This window comes from Haemorhous mexicanus, chromosome 20 (assembly GCF_027477595.1).
Source record: "Haemorhous mexicanus isolate bHaeMex1 chromosome 20, bHaeMex1.pri, whole genome shotgun sequence".
NCBI classification, from domain to species: domain Eukaryota; kingdom Metazoa; phylum Chordata; class Aves; order Passeriformes; family Fringillidae; genus Haemorhous; species Haemorhous mexicanus.
This window is the reverse complement of record NC_082360.1, coordinates 8475088-8488966: the sequence shown is the minus strand read 5'-3', so window position 1 is coordinate 8488966 and position 13879 is coordinate 8475088. Positions and strand designations below refer to the sequence as shown.

The window sequence follows — 13879 nt, the reverse complement described above, 5'->3', positions numbered from 1 at the left end:
ATTCAGAGTTGCTTAGTTAAGCAGTTTGTTTTGTCCTGCCTTAATTAAGCATTTCAGTAGGATTCCCAAAAGCTCAGGGCTTTGTCTCCAGCAGCCATGGGTGCAGATAAAGAAAATTCATCAGAATAGTGTGGAAAATAAATGACATTTCACCACATCTATTACTCAAGGAGTTATATTTCTACTGCAGCACTTACTCATCCTTGTTTTCCTCTGTTATTTGAAACATTTTCATTCCAGAACTATTCCAAGATAGCTATTACAGGAACAGGAATGTAAACTGAGAATGAGGGAGAGGAGTGCTCCTCTATTGCTTTGGGGAGCAGCAGGTACCTGCAGCAAGCAGAAGCTGGAGGGTGAGGGAGGGAGGAGGGATCGGTGGATGGGCGGATGGGTGGGTGGATGGATATACACACATGTGAACATCCCACAGACCTGTATGCCAAGGATTTTTCTGTTGAATTAGCTGGTGGTGCAATTCAACCCTCATTCATGTACAGCTGTGTCTGCACTGTTTCCCCAGACTCTCTACCTGGGCAGGATCTCCATTAAGAGCACAGTAGTGGTGTTTGGAGCACTACAGCATTCCAGCAGTCCCGCGATGCTCGAGCAGCAGAGATGGAAAAGCTTTCCCAGCGGCGCTGGGCGAAACAAACTCTGAAAGCTCCGTTGCCTGCCCGGGCCGGGCGTTCCCCGGCTGCGGCTGTCCCGGAGCCCCGGGCCGGGAGCGGGACCCACCCGCACGATCCCCGCGGAGAGGGCGGCGGCCCCGGGCAGGACTCGGCGCCCGGGCCGAGCAGTGACTGGGGCCGGAGCCGGGGCAGCTGCGGGTAAAAGAGTTGGGGGAGCCCAGCACGGGGTGACCCCGCGGCAGCGCCACAAAACAAGCGCGGCACGACCCAGATGGGACTCGAACCCACAATCCCCAGCTCCGGAGGCTGATGCCTTATCCATTAGGCCACTGGGTCACCCAGCATAAGCTGCGCGCGCCGCCTGGTAAGAGCCCCGCCCGGCCGGCCCTGGCTCCACCCCCCCCAGGGGCTGTCACGTTCTCCCTGCTCTCGGCGGGCCGGCCCCGCCCCTCCCTCCTCGCACACCATTGGCCTCGGCGTCCCCCAGGCCCCGCCCCGCAGCGCGTGCCCGCGGCCCCGCCCGCCCCTCAGAGCGGGTTCCCGCCCTCGGCGCGAGCGCGTCACTGTCAGAGCCGCGCGCGGCCGCTTGAGGGGACCCGCCCAGGGCCGCCCCACTGTCCTGTGGACGCCCGGCCACCGTCGCCCTCCCGACCCGCGTCTTTAAACTTACCCTCACGGGACCGGTACCTCTATCCAGTCCCGGCGGCTCCACACTTGGCCTTCTCAGGGAACTGTCCCCCCCGCCCAGGGCTCTGTGACCCCTCACGGCCCTTTTGCCCGCCTCACACACGCCTTCTGCTGCCTCACAACCTCACTCGCAGCTTGGCCGCTGTCCTGTCCCAGCTGCCCAGTCTGCCTCCACCTCTCTGTCGCTTCACTGTGCTGGTAAAAGCCTTCGGAGCTGTCACCTCCCTCACAGCCCGCACCGCTTGCAGCACCTCGCACTCACCCCTTCGGGCATCTCAGGCACTGCCAGCCCTCTCCTGCCCTCAACACCCATCCCTGTGCCTAGATTTCACTGCTCCAGACCATGCACTGCCAGCGATTCATGACCCAATGGAATTTCTCCGTGCCAGCCTTCCAGTTCCAGTCCTTCAGGAAAGCAGGTGTTTTACCTCCATTTCTGCTTTTGAACTGCCTTTTTTTTCTTTGTCAAACTACTCTTGTTTAATACCTCCATTTGTTAGCAATGTGCTTTCTCTTCTCTTGGCTTCCCTGCTTTTGTTTTGGTGGGTGTTTTTTACAAACCTCAGCACTGTAAGGCCCAAAACCAGCGATATGAGATGTCATTGGTAATTCCTCCTCCTCAGCAAACAGCCTCCACAATTGTGTGTGCCTACAGATGGGCATAAGTGGTTTAATGTGATGGCTTAGCACAGAGACATATCGATGTCCATACCTGACACTTCTCTGTGTTGTACCTTATAGGTGTCTCAAAATGTCAGAGTTGCTGTCAGTTGTGTTTTCCCTACAGTTGTTTGGTTTGAATATCTCCTGTGAAAATCAGTGTTCTTTTGTATTCCACCCCTCATGAGCAGGCCAAACCCATCAGAAATAATCTCATCCCTTTTCAGGCTATGCCAGAGGGGCAGGAATCCTTTTCTTTTGTTATTCCATATGATTTGGTTTTCATCTGCCCTGATGGCTGCAGAACTGCTTTCAACTGCAATTTCATATCCCCTTTTCTTTGCATTTCTGTGCACCACATTTCTAGGAGACATTAAGTGAGGCATGGAGCCATGGAATCACAAAATGGCTTGGGTTGGAAGGGGCCTTAAAGGTGATCCAGGTTCACCCCATGGCATGGGCAGAGACACCTTCCACTACCCCAGGTTGCTTGGAGCCCCATCCAGCCTGGCCTTGGACACTTCCAGGGATGGGCAGCCACAGCTTCTCTGGGAACCTGTGCCAGGGCCTCATCACCCTTACAGGAAAGAATTTTTTCCCAATATCCCATCTAAACCCACTCTCTTTCGATTTGAAGCCGTTCCCTTCGTCTTGTCACGCCTTTGTCCCGGGGGAAGCCTTCGGTGCCCCGCTGGTTACTGAGGCAGAATCTGCGCTTTGCTTGAAGGAATGGGTGTTTCTGCCCCAAACCGCTCCGAGCGAGACCCCTCCGGGGATACAATTCCTCACTCCGACCCCCCGCTCCCGTCCCGGGATATCACCGAGCCCGGCCCCGCGGCGCTCCCGCACTACAGCTCCCGGCAAGCTCCGCGCGCCGCCTCACAGAGGCTTGCTGGCTCTACCTGCGCGAGGCACGCCGGGAGTTGTAGTACCGGATCTTGTGTATACGTCACGTCCGACCGGCTCTTCCGGGAGGGCATACCCCGTCATGGCGAGCCGGGCTGCTTTCAAACCGGCCAATCAGAAGGCTGCTTTGGCTCGAACTGACCAATGGCAGGGCGCGGCCGCGGGAAATTTAAATGCCGCGTGGGGCGGCTGTGGGCAGTGGCAGCGTGCGGCAGCGGCGGAGCGACCGGCGGAGTCTCCGGCCGAGGTGCGGAGACAGGGATCGGGGTGGCGGGGACGCGGGCCCTGCTCTGCCCTTTTGGAAAGAGTCGTGCTCTGCCTGCAATCCTGTCGGGGCCTCTCTCGGGAGCCTCCCGCGTCTCCGCTGTCTGCACTGGGGCTGAGAGTGCTGGTGTATCCCAGCGCGGGTTGTCGCTCTTGCGTGGCTATGGCCGAAGCGCAGCCGGTTCTTATGCTGGGGGTGGCCGAGCTGCAGGGGTTTTCTTCGTTACCCGTGTAGCCGTTGTTATGTGTTGCTGGCTGCACCCGCTCTGCAAACGTTCCTCGGGATCCTTCCCGTTAAGAGAGCTCGCTGTTCTCGTCCAAAAAGGTCGGGGTGGGGCTGAGTGGGATCCTGTGCAGCACAGGTACGTGATAGTGCAAATAGTATTTAACAGCGTGTGTGTGTTGTCTGTGGAAAGGAAAATCTATGGTGCTCCTGAAAATAATAACTAATAGTATTTGGTTTAAAGTGTCTTAAAATCGCGTGACTGTATCTTCTGCTTTTGTGTTGATGCTAGAGCTTGTTGTAACATCTGGCTCTTTAAAGAGACAGCTGTTGATCAAGTCAGATGCTGTTATAATATTAATACAATCAAGCGCCTCTCATTCTTATGAATGCATTTTTTATAATTTAACTTTTGTGGAGTAAACTTGCCTTTACTCTTTTTTCAGGCTTGTTTTTATCTGTCCCGCTCGAAACTCTAGCAAGCAAGATGTCTACTAATGAGAATGCCAATACACCATCAGCTCGATTGAACAGATTCAAGAACAAAGGAAAGGACAGCACAGTGAGTACTCTGGTGCAATTAGTACTTTAGCCAGCCATTGTTTCTTTAAATCTAAGTTTTGAAAGCTGAGAACTTACTCTGAGTGTTTTTCCTCCAGGAGATGAGAAGGCGGCGCATTGAAGTCAATGTGGAGCTGAGGAAAGCTAAGAAAGATGACCAGATGCTTAAAAGAAGAAATGTGAGCACTTTACCAGACGATGCTACTTCTCCCCTTCAGGAAAACAAAGGCAACCAGGTAAGTGTGTACTCAGAATAGACACACTTGGAGGGTCTTACCATCTAAGGTCCTGCAGCCAGGCCAGCATGAGCCCCTTCTCGAGGGCAGGACAGCACTACTACATCTGTATTATCAACTCAGGGCTGTATTATCACCTCTAATGGACAGCACTCTTACACACAACTGGGCATGCCTTGAGTTTTAGCTTTCATATTTTTCAGGTTCTGTGCTGCTTTAGTGTGTAACTCTGAGCTTCATATTAAGTGTTAGCAAGTTCACTTCCCAGGGTAGGCAGACAAAACAATTCTTTTCCAGCTTGTCCAAGGACAGCTATTACCATCTCCAGGCCCAAAATTTATTAACAATAAATTGAAGAGAGATAAATAAACAGGATGGAACTTCATAACCTAAAGCTGTCATTGGATGATTAACTCCAATATGCAAATGGACCAAAACTTATAAAAGCATCAGACCTTGTGACCATTTGTGACCATGGTCCATTTTGTGACCATTTTGGGTTCATCTTTGGTGTAGCCTTGCCAGGCTCTTGTACTGCCCAAGGTGTATCCATTGAGGCCTTTTAATAAATACCTACTCTATTCTTTAACTCTGTTTAGCCTCTGTTCCGAGTTAGTCTTCTCAAGGCATCACTGGCTGCAGCTATATTTTAAGCCTAGCATAACTATTATGAGGCACTTGGTTTAAGCTTTCAGCAGTTCAGGTAACTGTGGATGAAGCTGTAGCTGATGAGGTTTTGAAATATCTCATGGTGCTGGTACTAAGGGAAGTAGCTGTAAATTGGGGCCTATTCATGGTGTTGTGTAAGAGCTCTCTGTGGTCAGGAATGCACAGTCCCAGTGAAGCACTCATGTAATGTTTTCTTGTACAGGTTTTGGCACACTGGTCAGTTGAAGAAATAGTCAAAGGAGTTAATAGTAATAACATGGAGCTTCAGCTACAGGCTACTCAAGCTGCCAGGTAAGCAGTTCAGAGGAAAGCAACTCAGCTGTGCAAGCCAATAACTAGGCAAGGTGAGAGATTTGACTTAAGAGCCTAAGTGTCTGCTTAGGTCTTTCTTATCAGGCAATATTTCAACAAACACCATCTTATATACCATGCTGAGGTACCCATAACATAGGCATAGTTTTATTCAAACCATGTGGCTTTTGAATGTTTAAAGTACCTGAATATTTTAGTAGGAAGAAGTAATTTGCTCTAGTGGTGGCAAATTTAATAGTAGTCACCTTATATTTGAAGGAGTAATTATAGTAAACCCTTTATTATAGCAAAGTAAGGTACCTATTAAACTGTTTTAACACTTAGGTCTGATATGTATCAGTGTGGCAATCTACCTTAGAATAATGTGAACAGTAAGATGACTGGGGTTTGAAGTCTGCCAAGTTTGTTTCTTCTTCCAAATCTAAAATATCCTTTAATAACCTTGCATATTGCTGCAGTGCTGCTTCTGGCAGTCACTAACCTCTCTCTGCTGAGAAGCCTCTAGCAGTTCAGATATGTAATGACTCCTGCAGGTCTGCTTTACTTCAAGGTCTGAACAGAACCTCTCACATAGTGAAGACATGCCAAACCCAGCATTAACAGAGGCCTAGGAAGCCAGTGTTCAGCTTGTCTGCATTTCTCTTTCATGCTGTGTTGTGTTGCCTTCTCTGCATGCTAAGACAATGCTAAGACTTTTTACCTATGGTGCTTTTAAGACTTTATTTTGTTGTTCAGATGTCTGCAGGCAAAAATAATGCTTCCAGTTTGTCTTCCTCCTTAGGAAACTCCTCTCAAGAGAGAAGCAACCCCCAATAGACAACATAATTCGGGCTGGCTTGATTCCGAAGTTCGTCTCGTTCCTGGGCAGAGCAGACTGCAGTCCCATCCAGTTTGAATCTGCCTGGGCACTCACCAACATCGCCTCTGGCACGTCAGAGCAAACCAGGGCAGTGGTGGATGGAGGGGCAATTCCAGCCTTCATTTCCCTGCTGGCCTCTCCACACACTCACATCAGTGAGCAGGCTGTGTGGGCCTTGGGGAATATTGCAGGTATGTCCATGTGCTGCACAGCTCTAATTATCCTCCTGATACGAGGTTGCAGTCAGGTGGGGTTGGTCTCTTTCACCAGGCAGCAACTGACAGAACCAGAGGACACAGTCTCAAGCTGCACCAAGGGAAATTTATGTTGGCTATTAGGAAAAAGTTTTTTACAGAAAGTTCTGGAATGGTCTGCCTGAGGAGGTGATGGAGTCACCATTCCTGGATGTGTTTAAAAAAAGACTGGATATGGCACTGGGTATGGTTTAGTTGAGGTATTAGGGCATGGGTTGGACTTGACCTTTAAGGTCTCTTCCAACCTGGTGATTCTGTGAATTCAGACCTGTGCCCTTGTGTGAGGTGGGGTTGGGAGGACATCACTCTGACACCATTCCTGCTGTGCCATGCCCTGTGCTGAGCTGCTTGGGAGCTCTGCCCCAATGGCATTCCAGTCATGACATGCCCTGCATTGCAGAGCAAGCTGCAGGAAACTGGCTTCAGAGCTCATGCAATGCCTGGCCCAACCTGAGGGTTGTATTGTGGGCACTGCTTCCAGATTTCAGCTCAGGCTTGCTGGATCTCTAATCATGCTACAACACAAACCTTGTTCAGACATTGCAGTGGTTTTGTGACTCAGCAATGAGCTCTGTTCTGTGTGTTGACTAAAAGGGGGAAGGCAGGAAGCAGTGACTCAAATAAATATGTATGTGATGGCCAATATTCCTTGCTTTGAAACGGCTCCTTGCTGATAAGTATTGGTACAGCAAAATTCCTCAAGCTTCTCTCAGGATTACTTGATCTGCCAGTGTTGGACCTAATCTTTAAAAATTGGTCAAAATAAATAATATGGTTAAATATTGTACCTGCTCTATTATGGTTTCCAATGGATATGCGCTAGAGAACAGTAAATATTCACACAAAGAATATTATCTTGTTTAAAAGCCTTGTTTGATTGGGGGTTTCTTAAACTTTGTCCTTAGCCTTTTAAAATCAATTATAAGGTATTTATTATACCCTGAAATTGAATTCTCAGTCAAACTCTGACATGCCATCAGCCTTCTTCTGTAGCACCCAGTAGCACCCAATCATTCAGCTGATGATTATAATGCATTTCAAGTCCCATATTGTGGGGAAAGCTCTGTTCTGGTGTAGGGCTTAGATTTGTCTCCAAAGAAACATGCAAGATCCTGCATGGTTATGAACTACACAGCTTTAGGAAAAGCTGCATAGAAAACATTCTACATTACATCATCTCTTCTTCCAACACAAAAGGTGACGCTCAGTGGCTTGACTGAACATGCTTGTCATGTGACTGAACCATGGCAGTAGTCCTTTTGTCCTCTCATTCCTTCTGATTTTATCCAACCTTTCTTAAGGACTAGAATAATTAATCCTCTAACACACAGTGGTTCTGTGTACACATATTCCTTTTTTTCTGGTCTTCACCTGGCTTTTTTTCTTGTTTCTTTCCAGGGGATGGTTCTGCCTACAGAGACCTGGTTATTAAATATGGTGCAATCGAGCCACTGCTGAGCCTCCTCGCTGTTCCTGACCTCTCTTCCCTGGCTGTAAGTGTGCAGAGTGATTCAAGTTACAATTACTGAGTAGAACCTAGCTGAAATATTGCTAACCATTTATTCTTTATTATTAACTATTCTTCTTTATTATGAACCATTGTAGTCTGGATATTTACGCAATGTTACGTGGACCCTCTCAAACCTGTGTCGCAATAAGAATCCTGCACCTCCCATAGAAGCCATCCAGCAGATCCTTCCAACTCTCGTCCGGCTCCTGCACCACGATGACCCTGAGGTGTTGGCAGACACATGCTGGGCAATTTCCTACCTCACAGACGGTTCCAATGACAGGATAGAAATTGTTGTGAAAACTGGATTGGTGCCACAGCTTGTGAGACTCCTGGGATGTAGTGAACTGCCAATAATGGTGAGTGATTGGATATGCAGGCTGCTGTGCAGTTCTAGCCATGATTCAAATCAAGCAAGTTAGGGACAGTAGTGTCCATGGAACTGAATGGCTCTTTTCATGCATGAGTCAGGTGCCTGTTCTAATTTTGTGAAGTGAGACATCGGTTTCTCTCCTGCCTGGGTGCTGTCCTACATAAGACAGACTGCTGCTGCTGATGACTATTGAGCTGCTTTATATAATCATTGAATTTACTTCACAGGCCAGCACAACAGTCAACATTTACTAAAGCTTGCCTTTCATTGCTGTTTCAGCTCCAAATTTTAGGGACAGTGTTCACAAGTGTGCTCTGTACACACTATAATTAGAGCATAATAAAATGCATTAGTGTTTAGCAGGTAGTTTTCCTAAGCTCTGTCATGGGTGGTTGTTAGCAGACTGACCTTGAAAGGTGTGCAGTCTCTGCATGCAGACATGAGTGTCTGCCTGTGGAATGCTAACAAGGAGCACAAACCCCAATTGTACATAGCAGGTCATGCTGTTAATGGGAAGGTTAGAGTGGGTGGCTATCAAGTGTAGCTGGGTTTGCTATAATCTAATCCGGTTTTGAACAATTTTCCTAAGTATTCCATTCATCTTTGTTTCAGACTCCTTCACTAAGAGCCATAGGAAATATTGTCACTGGTACTGATGAGCAGACACAGGTGGTTATTGACTCAGGAGCACTGGCTGTCTTTCCAAGTCTCCTTTCTCACCATAAAAACAACATTCAGAAAGAAGCAGCCTGGACCATGTCCAACATCACTGCTGGGCGTCAGGATCAGATCCAGCGAGTTGTAGACCATGGTCTGGTGCCTTATCTCATTGGTGTTCTGAGGAAGGTAAACAAAGCCTATATTTACAATGTTGAGCCTTTTCCTATTATTTCTCTGTGTTCAAACACTCTGCTTTTACCTTCACAGGGGGATTTCAAATCTCAGAAGGAAGCTGTGTGGGCTGTGACGAACTACACAAGTGGTGGAACAATTGACCAGATTGTGTACCTTGTTCAGGCTGGTGTCCTTGAACCCCTGCTGAATCTTCTCTCAACTAAAGACAGCAAAACTGTGCTCGTTATCCTGGATGCAGTTTCCAACATCTTCTTGGTATGTAGATGCAGTTGTACTTGATTATTGTCCATGTTGTTGCTAATGGCTCTCCAGTAGCTGCTGCTGTATAGCTTTCCAGAGGTAATTCCACACTTTCCTGTTGCAGGCTGCTGAGAAGATTAATGAGACTGAAAAGCTTTGCCTCATGATTGAGGAGTGTGGGGGCCTAGACAGAATTGAAGCTCTCCAGTCACATGAAAACGAACAAGTGTACAGAGCCTCATCTACCATCATTGAGAAATATTTCTCAGCAGAAGTAAGTGGCTTCAGGGGTCTCTTCTACTTTTATTTTCTATTCCAGCACTGACTACTAGACTCAAATGCTACTGCTATTCCAACCACCTTCTTTTCTTTCCTTCTAGGAAGAGGAAGACCAGAATGTTGTACCAGACTCTACTGCTGACAGCTACACTTTCCAAATCCAGAACAGTACCCCAAATTCTTTCAACTTTTAGGTCTTGCATATACTGCAACCACCTACAAGTGGTTTAGCACACAAATGACTGCCACCTCTTTGTCTTAATAGTTCCTCTTGCCTTTACTGGTTTTTCTGTGTTCTGTAGCACTTTGTCCAACTGAAACATACTTGAACAGTTCAAACTCTACATGTATCTGTGAATTTTTAAATGTAAACCTCATTCTTTGAGATATACTTGTAAATACTTCCTGTTTCTGTCCTTGTCTGGGGAAAGAGAGCATATGGGCAATTCAGGCCTCTCACAAAGCATTGAGCCACTGCTCTGCAGGCCTCCCCCTAGCCTCTTACCTTCTACATGACCTGTTACAGTAATAAATACACTGAACAGGCTTTTAAGGAAGACTTACTTGAAGCTCAATAAAGTGTTGTCAGTACATCAAATTGAACTGTGTCACTTGCTCTCTTAAAAGCTGGCTGACTGGGGTAAGTAAAATTTAGACAAAAATAGTTAATGGCATGAATGCAGGTGCAAGCTATGAGAGATTAAATGTTGAAGATGTTGGATTTAAAGCAGCTTGGTCACCCCAAGCTCTGATTTCTGCAGCAGCCTTCTATTACAGGACCAAGGAACTGCTGCTTCTTTCCAGGTACTTCCTATAGAAATCTAATTAATCTTCCCCTGTGTGTGCATAGCTGAGTTAACTAGCTTCAGCCTCTTGGAGAAATATTTGAAGACTAGTAGTGCTACTTAATTGTAAGCAGTAGTTTGAAGAAGAGGTAAGTACAGCAGTTAACCAGTTCCATACGTGTTCAGGTACCCTTTTGACAGAGCATAGGAAATGCTTTGAAGCAGTTGCCTGCCCCTGAGAGCAAAAATGAAGGCTTTGTCTTGGAATCAGCTGTCCCTTTATTGCTAAAGTCATTACTTACAGGAACCCATTTTGTCCCTCAAAGGGGTTGTGCAGGATGGGGTTTGCAGGGGGAAGAGTATTGTGTGGAGAGGAAGAACTATAGTTCTGTTTTCCAGCTTTTTTGGAAAAACTTGGATTGAGCTATATAACTTGAATTGAACCTCCCAGGAGTCAAATGTGATGGAATAACTGTATTGTCTCAGCTTACTGAGTGTCTCTAGCTCCAGTGATGGTGTAGGAGAGGTCAGAGTTCAGGGCTGGATGTTTCATAAGCGTGGCTTAATTGGACCTCAGTTGTGTCACTTTTATTAATAAAAGGTGGGGGAAAGTTCTGATGTGTAGGCAATTCTCCCAGAGTTCCCACTGGCTTTGTTTCCACCTTTTTGGGTGGAGGGGAATAAAAACTCAAACAAAAAACCAAAAGAAATAGATAATCCCTTTCTTCTGCTATGTGAACCTGATAGAACCTGGTATTGTCTCCTGTATTAGTCACCTTTTGTATGCTTCCAAGTTTATTTTGAAATGCAGATGTGTAGAAAAGTGGATTTGGGTGTAACTCTTTGGCAATCCACAGAAGATCAGGTGTGCTTCATGAAGAATTCACTCTTGTGTGCTAACAAAGATCTCTTTAAACGTGTTATTGCTGATGTAGATGATGTCACTCTTGATTTCATTAGTGTGGGGCAGGTCTGCTGCTCCCTGTCCCACACTTGCTGGCAAATGGTTCCCTCCCTGACTGGAAGCTGGTGATGCCATCCATCCCTGGGACCTCTCTGGAGCTTGGGTATTGCTGGGTTGTGATAAAGTTACAAAGGGCAGCAGATAATATGTCTGTATCTGCAGTCCTATACATCTTGTTAGCAACAATACTGTTTTGTGCAGAGCAATCTGAGTCACTGCCCTAATGATTGTCCTGCTGGGCCACTGGAGCTGTGGGAGTTCCTGCATCCAGCTCAGACCATGGTCCTGGTGACACATCACTGTCAACTGATGCACCAGCAGGGGTTGCAGATTGTACCTGTCACAAAGGAGACTGCCTTGTTAAAACCACAACATCCTGAACTGATTGATGATGACCTTCATACTTTAGCCTGCACCACTGACTCTTTTTCTTTAACTCCAAAAAAGATGTAGCATGTACTAAGCCTTTCTGTGGGTGTCTCTAAAGAGGCTGAACTGTGCCTGGGGTCTGTTCCCAGCCCTGCCTGTCCCTGGACTGGAGTCTGAGGCTGCAGGTGGCACCCAGGGCCTATGGAGAACAGTGCCACCACAGGTCCCACAGCTCCCCTGGGACAGAGTCTGGTGTCATACCTGTGCACAGGGGAAAGGACCAGCCTTACAATGCTGGAGCCTTTACTGTTCTGGGGGGAAAAGCAACCAACCAGGGCATTGGTGCACCTGCACTGAAACCTCTTTGTCCTTTGCTCTACTGCCAAACCTCCACCCTGGACCTAAAAGCATCAGTTAGAAAATCACGATTTTCCATGGAAGTGTAGAGAGCTGGAAGAATTAACCTCTAGGAAAGCAATTATGCAAAGCCAGCTCTAATGAAGGAGCCGTTCCTTCCCCGGAGTTCCTGTCTGAGGGTTTGTAGGGGCAGAGCCAGGAGGACTCGGGGGTTTGTGCCGCCGCAGAGCAGCGCGGGCCCGGCAGAGGGCGCTGCCCGAGGAGGGACAATCCCGCCGGGCGCGCTCAGGTGCCATCTGCTCCATTGTCCCGATCAAAACCGCGAGCGGCGGCTCCGGGGCGCCCCGTGTGCTTACACAGAGCGTCTGTGTGCTCACTCCCAGGTGTTTAGCCAGGTTAAATATCGAATCTAAGGCATAACCTTTTAAAAGCCCCTTTAAAATCAAAGCACTGTTACGTCTAAACACAACTCCTTGAATTGCTCTCTAGCATATGCAAGTAATTTGGCTGTTGTGTCTCTGTATATGGTAAATGCAGAACACTTGTTCAATATGTTCTCTCAGTTTCTTTTTTTCTGAATTACTTGTTTCAGATTTATCCAATATATTGAGTTAATAATAGAACACTGCAAAATCTTTAGATGCCTGATAGCTCAGTGGCTTAATAATTAACTTTCTGGGGCCAGAGACTGTTTTTATCCAAGAAAAATGTGTTCAGCCTATCCACCAGTGAGCCCTGTTGGCAGCATGTATTTCCACAAACAACAATCTACAACGATTATGAGTAAGTGACTGGGGTGAGTCACTCCTTATTCTAAGAAAATGCAAACTATTTCTGAGGTTAGGATCACAGTCACCCATGAGGATATGTCTCTAGCTTCCAACGAGTGGTAGGAGCAAAAAGGAAGAGGAGAATTGTTATTGCTCCTGGTTTTTAGTTTGTTGGGTTTGGTTTTTTGGGGGGATTTTTTTTTTTTTTTTTTTTTTTTTTTTTTTTTTTTTTTTTTCCATGGCCCAGTCAGATTTAAGAGCTTGTGCTCTTTACGTGTCAAATGCCTCATTCAGGACAAGGGCTGGAATCAATGTCTGGTGGCCTGTGTGTCAGTCTGCCAACTCCTCTGTGCTGAGAGCAACAATAACAGACCCCTGCTGACATCAACTGGCTTGGAATGCAGTTGTTGCTAATGCTATTTTATCTGTGGAGTGATGGCAAGATTGCAGTCTGAGATCTCAGCAAACGTAACTGCCTCTGAAATTCTGATGGCAGCAGATGCTGCCTGGCTGATTGTTCCATTTGCTGTTCCCAAAGGTGCCAGGCTCTGGAAGGAGAGCTGGGACTTTGCAGGCATGCAGTTCTGTTCACTTTCCCCTGCAGGAAAAACAGATTAAACTGTGGGAAAGTTAGGAATAGTTAAATCAGTAGAAATCTATTTTTTCTTTTTCTGTGAATTAGACTGAATTACTCTCTTAAGCAAAGCTGCTTCCTGCTACTCTGTCCAGAATGATTTAAATGGCACAGAACCACAGTGGTGTATCAGCAGCAAGAAGCAGCTGTAGTTCTGCAGGAAAAGGAATTCACTACCCAACAATATTTCACAGATCTCTTCTGTTTCTAAATCTATTTTACAGCAGAGCAAACTGAGACACAAGAAAGTTATCCACAGACATTCAGAAAGCTGCTGGCAGAATTCACCTGGAGCCTGGGAATCCTGGTGTCTGTCCCTGTAGTTAACCCATGGTACCTCTGGTCACTGTTATCCTTTTGCTGAATATGGGATTATCCCAGGAGTATTGAAGCTCTGTTGTGGTAAGGTATGATGTAGATTTAAGTGCAGGTCTAAAGTTTGGAAAGTGTGGAAATTCGGAAAGAGGCACTGTTAGTCAA

The 13879-nt window shown here is 47.0% G+C and overlaps 1 protein-coding gene and 1 non-coding gene across 3 annotated transcripts; one reads left to right on the top strand and one right to left on the bottom strand.

Moving 5' to 3' along the window:
- Nucleotides 1-895: 895 nt before the first annotated feature.
- TRNAR-CCG (transfer RNA arginine (anticodon CCG)) lies at nt 896-968 on the bottom strand. Its single transcript has one exon. It is a non-coding gene; the product is annotated as a tRNA-Arg (tRNA).
- Nucleotides 969-2976: 2008 nt separating this feature from the next.
- Nucleotides 2977-10118, top strand: KPNA2 (karyopherin subunit alpha 2). Of its 2 annotated transcripts, none has more exons than XM_059864139.1 (11): nt 2977-3132; nt 3819-3934; nt 4032-4169; nt 5041-5129; nt 5932-6200; nt 7662-7756; nt 7869-8132; nt 8759-8992; nt 9074-9256; nt 9366-9515; nt 9622-10118. In XM_059864139.1, the coding sequence occupies exons 1-11, from the start codon at nt 3030-3032 to the stop codon at nt 9712-9714; spliced, it is 1734 nt and encodes a 577-aa protein (XP_059720122.1). In that variant the 5' UTR covers nt 2977-3029; the 3' UTR covers nt 9715-10118. The 2 variants fall into 2 exon arrangements, with proteins under 2 accessions (XP_059720122.1, XP_059720123.1); XM_059864140.1 differs by lacking the exon at nt 2977-3132 and adding an exon at nt 3197-3511.
- The last annotated feature ends 3761 nt before the right edge of the window (nt 10119-13879 follow it).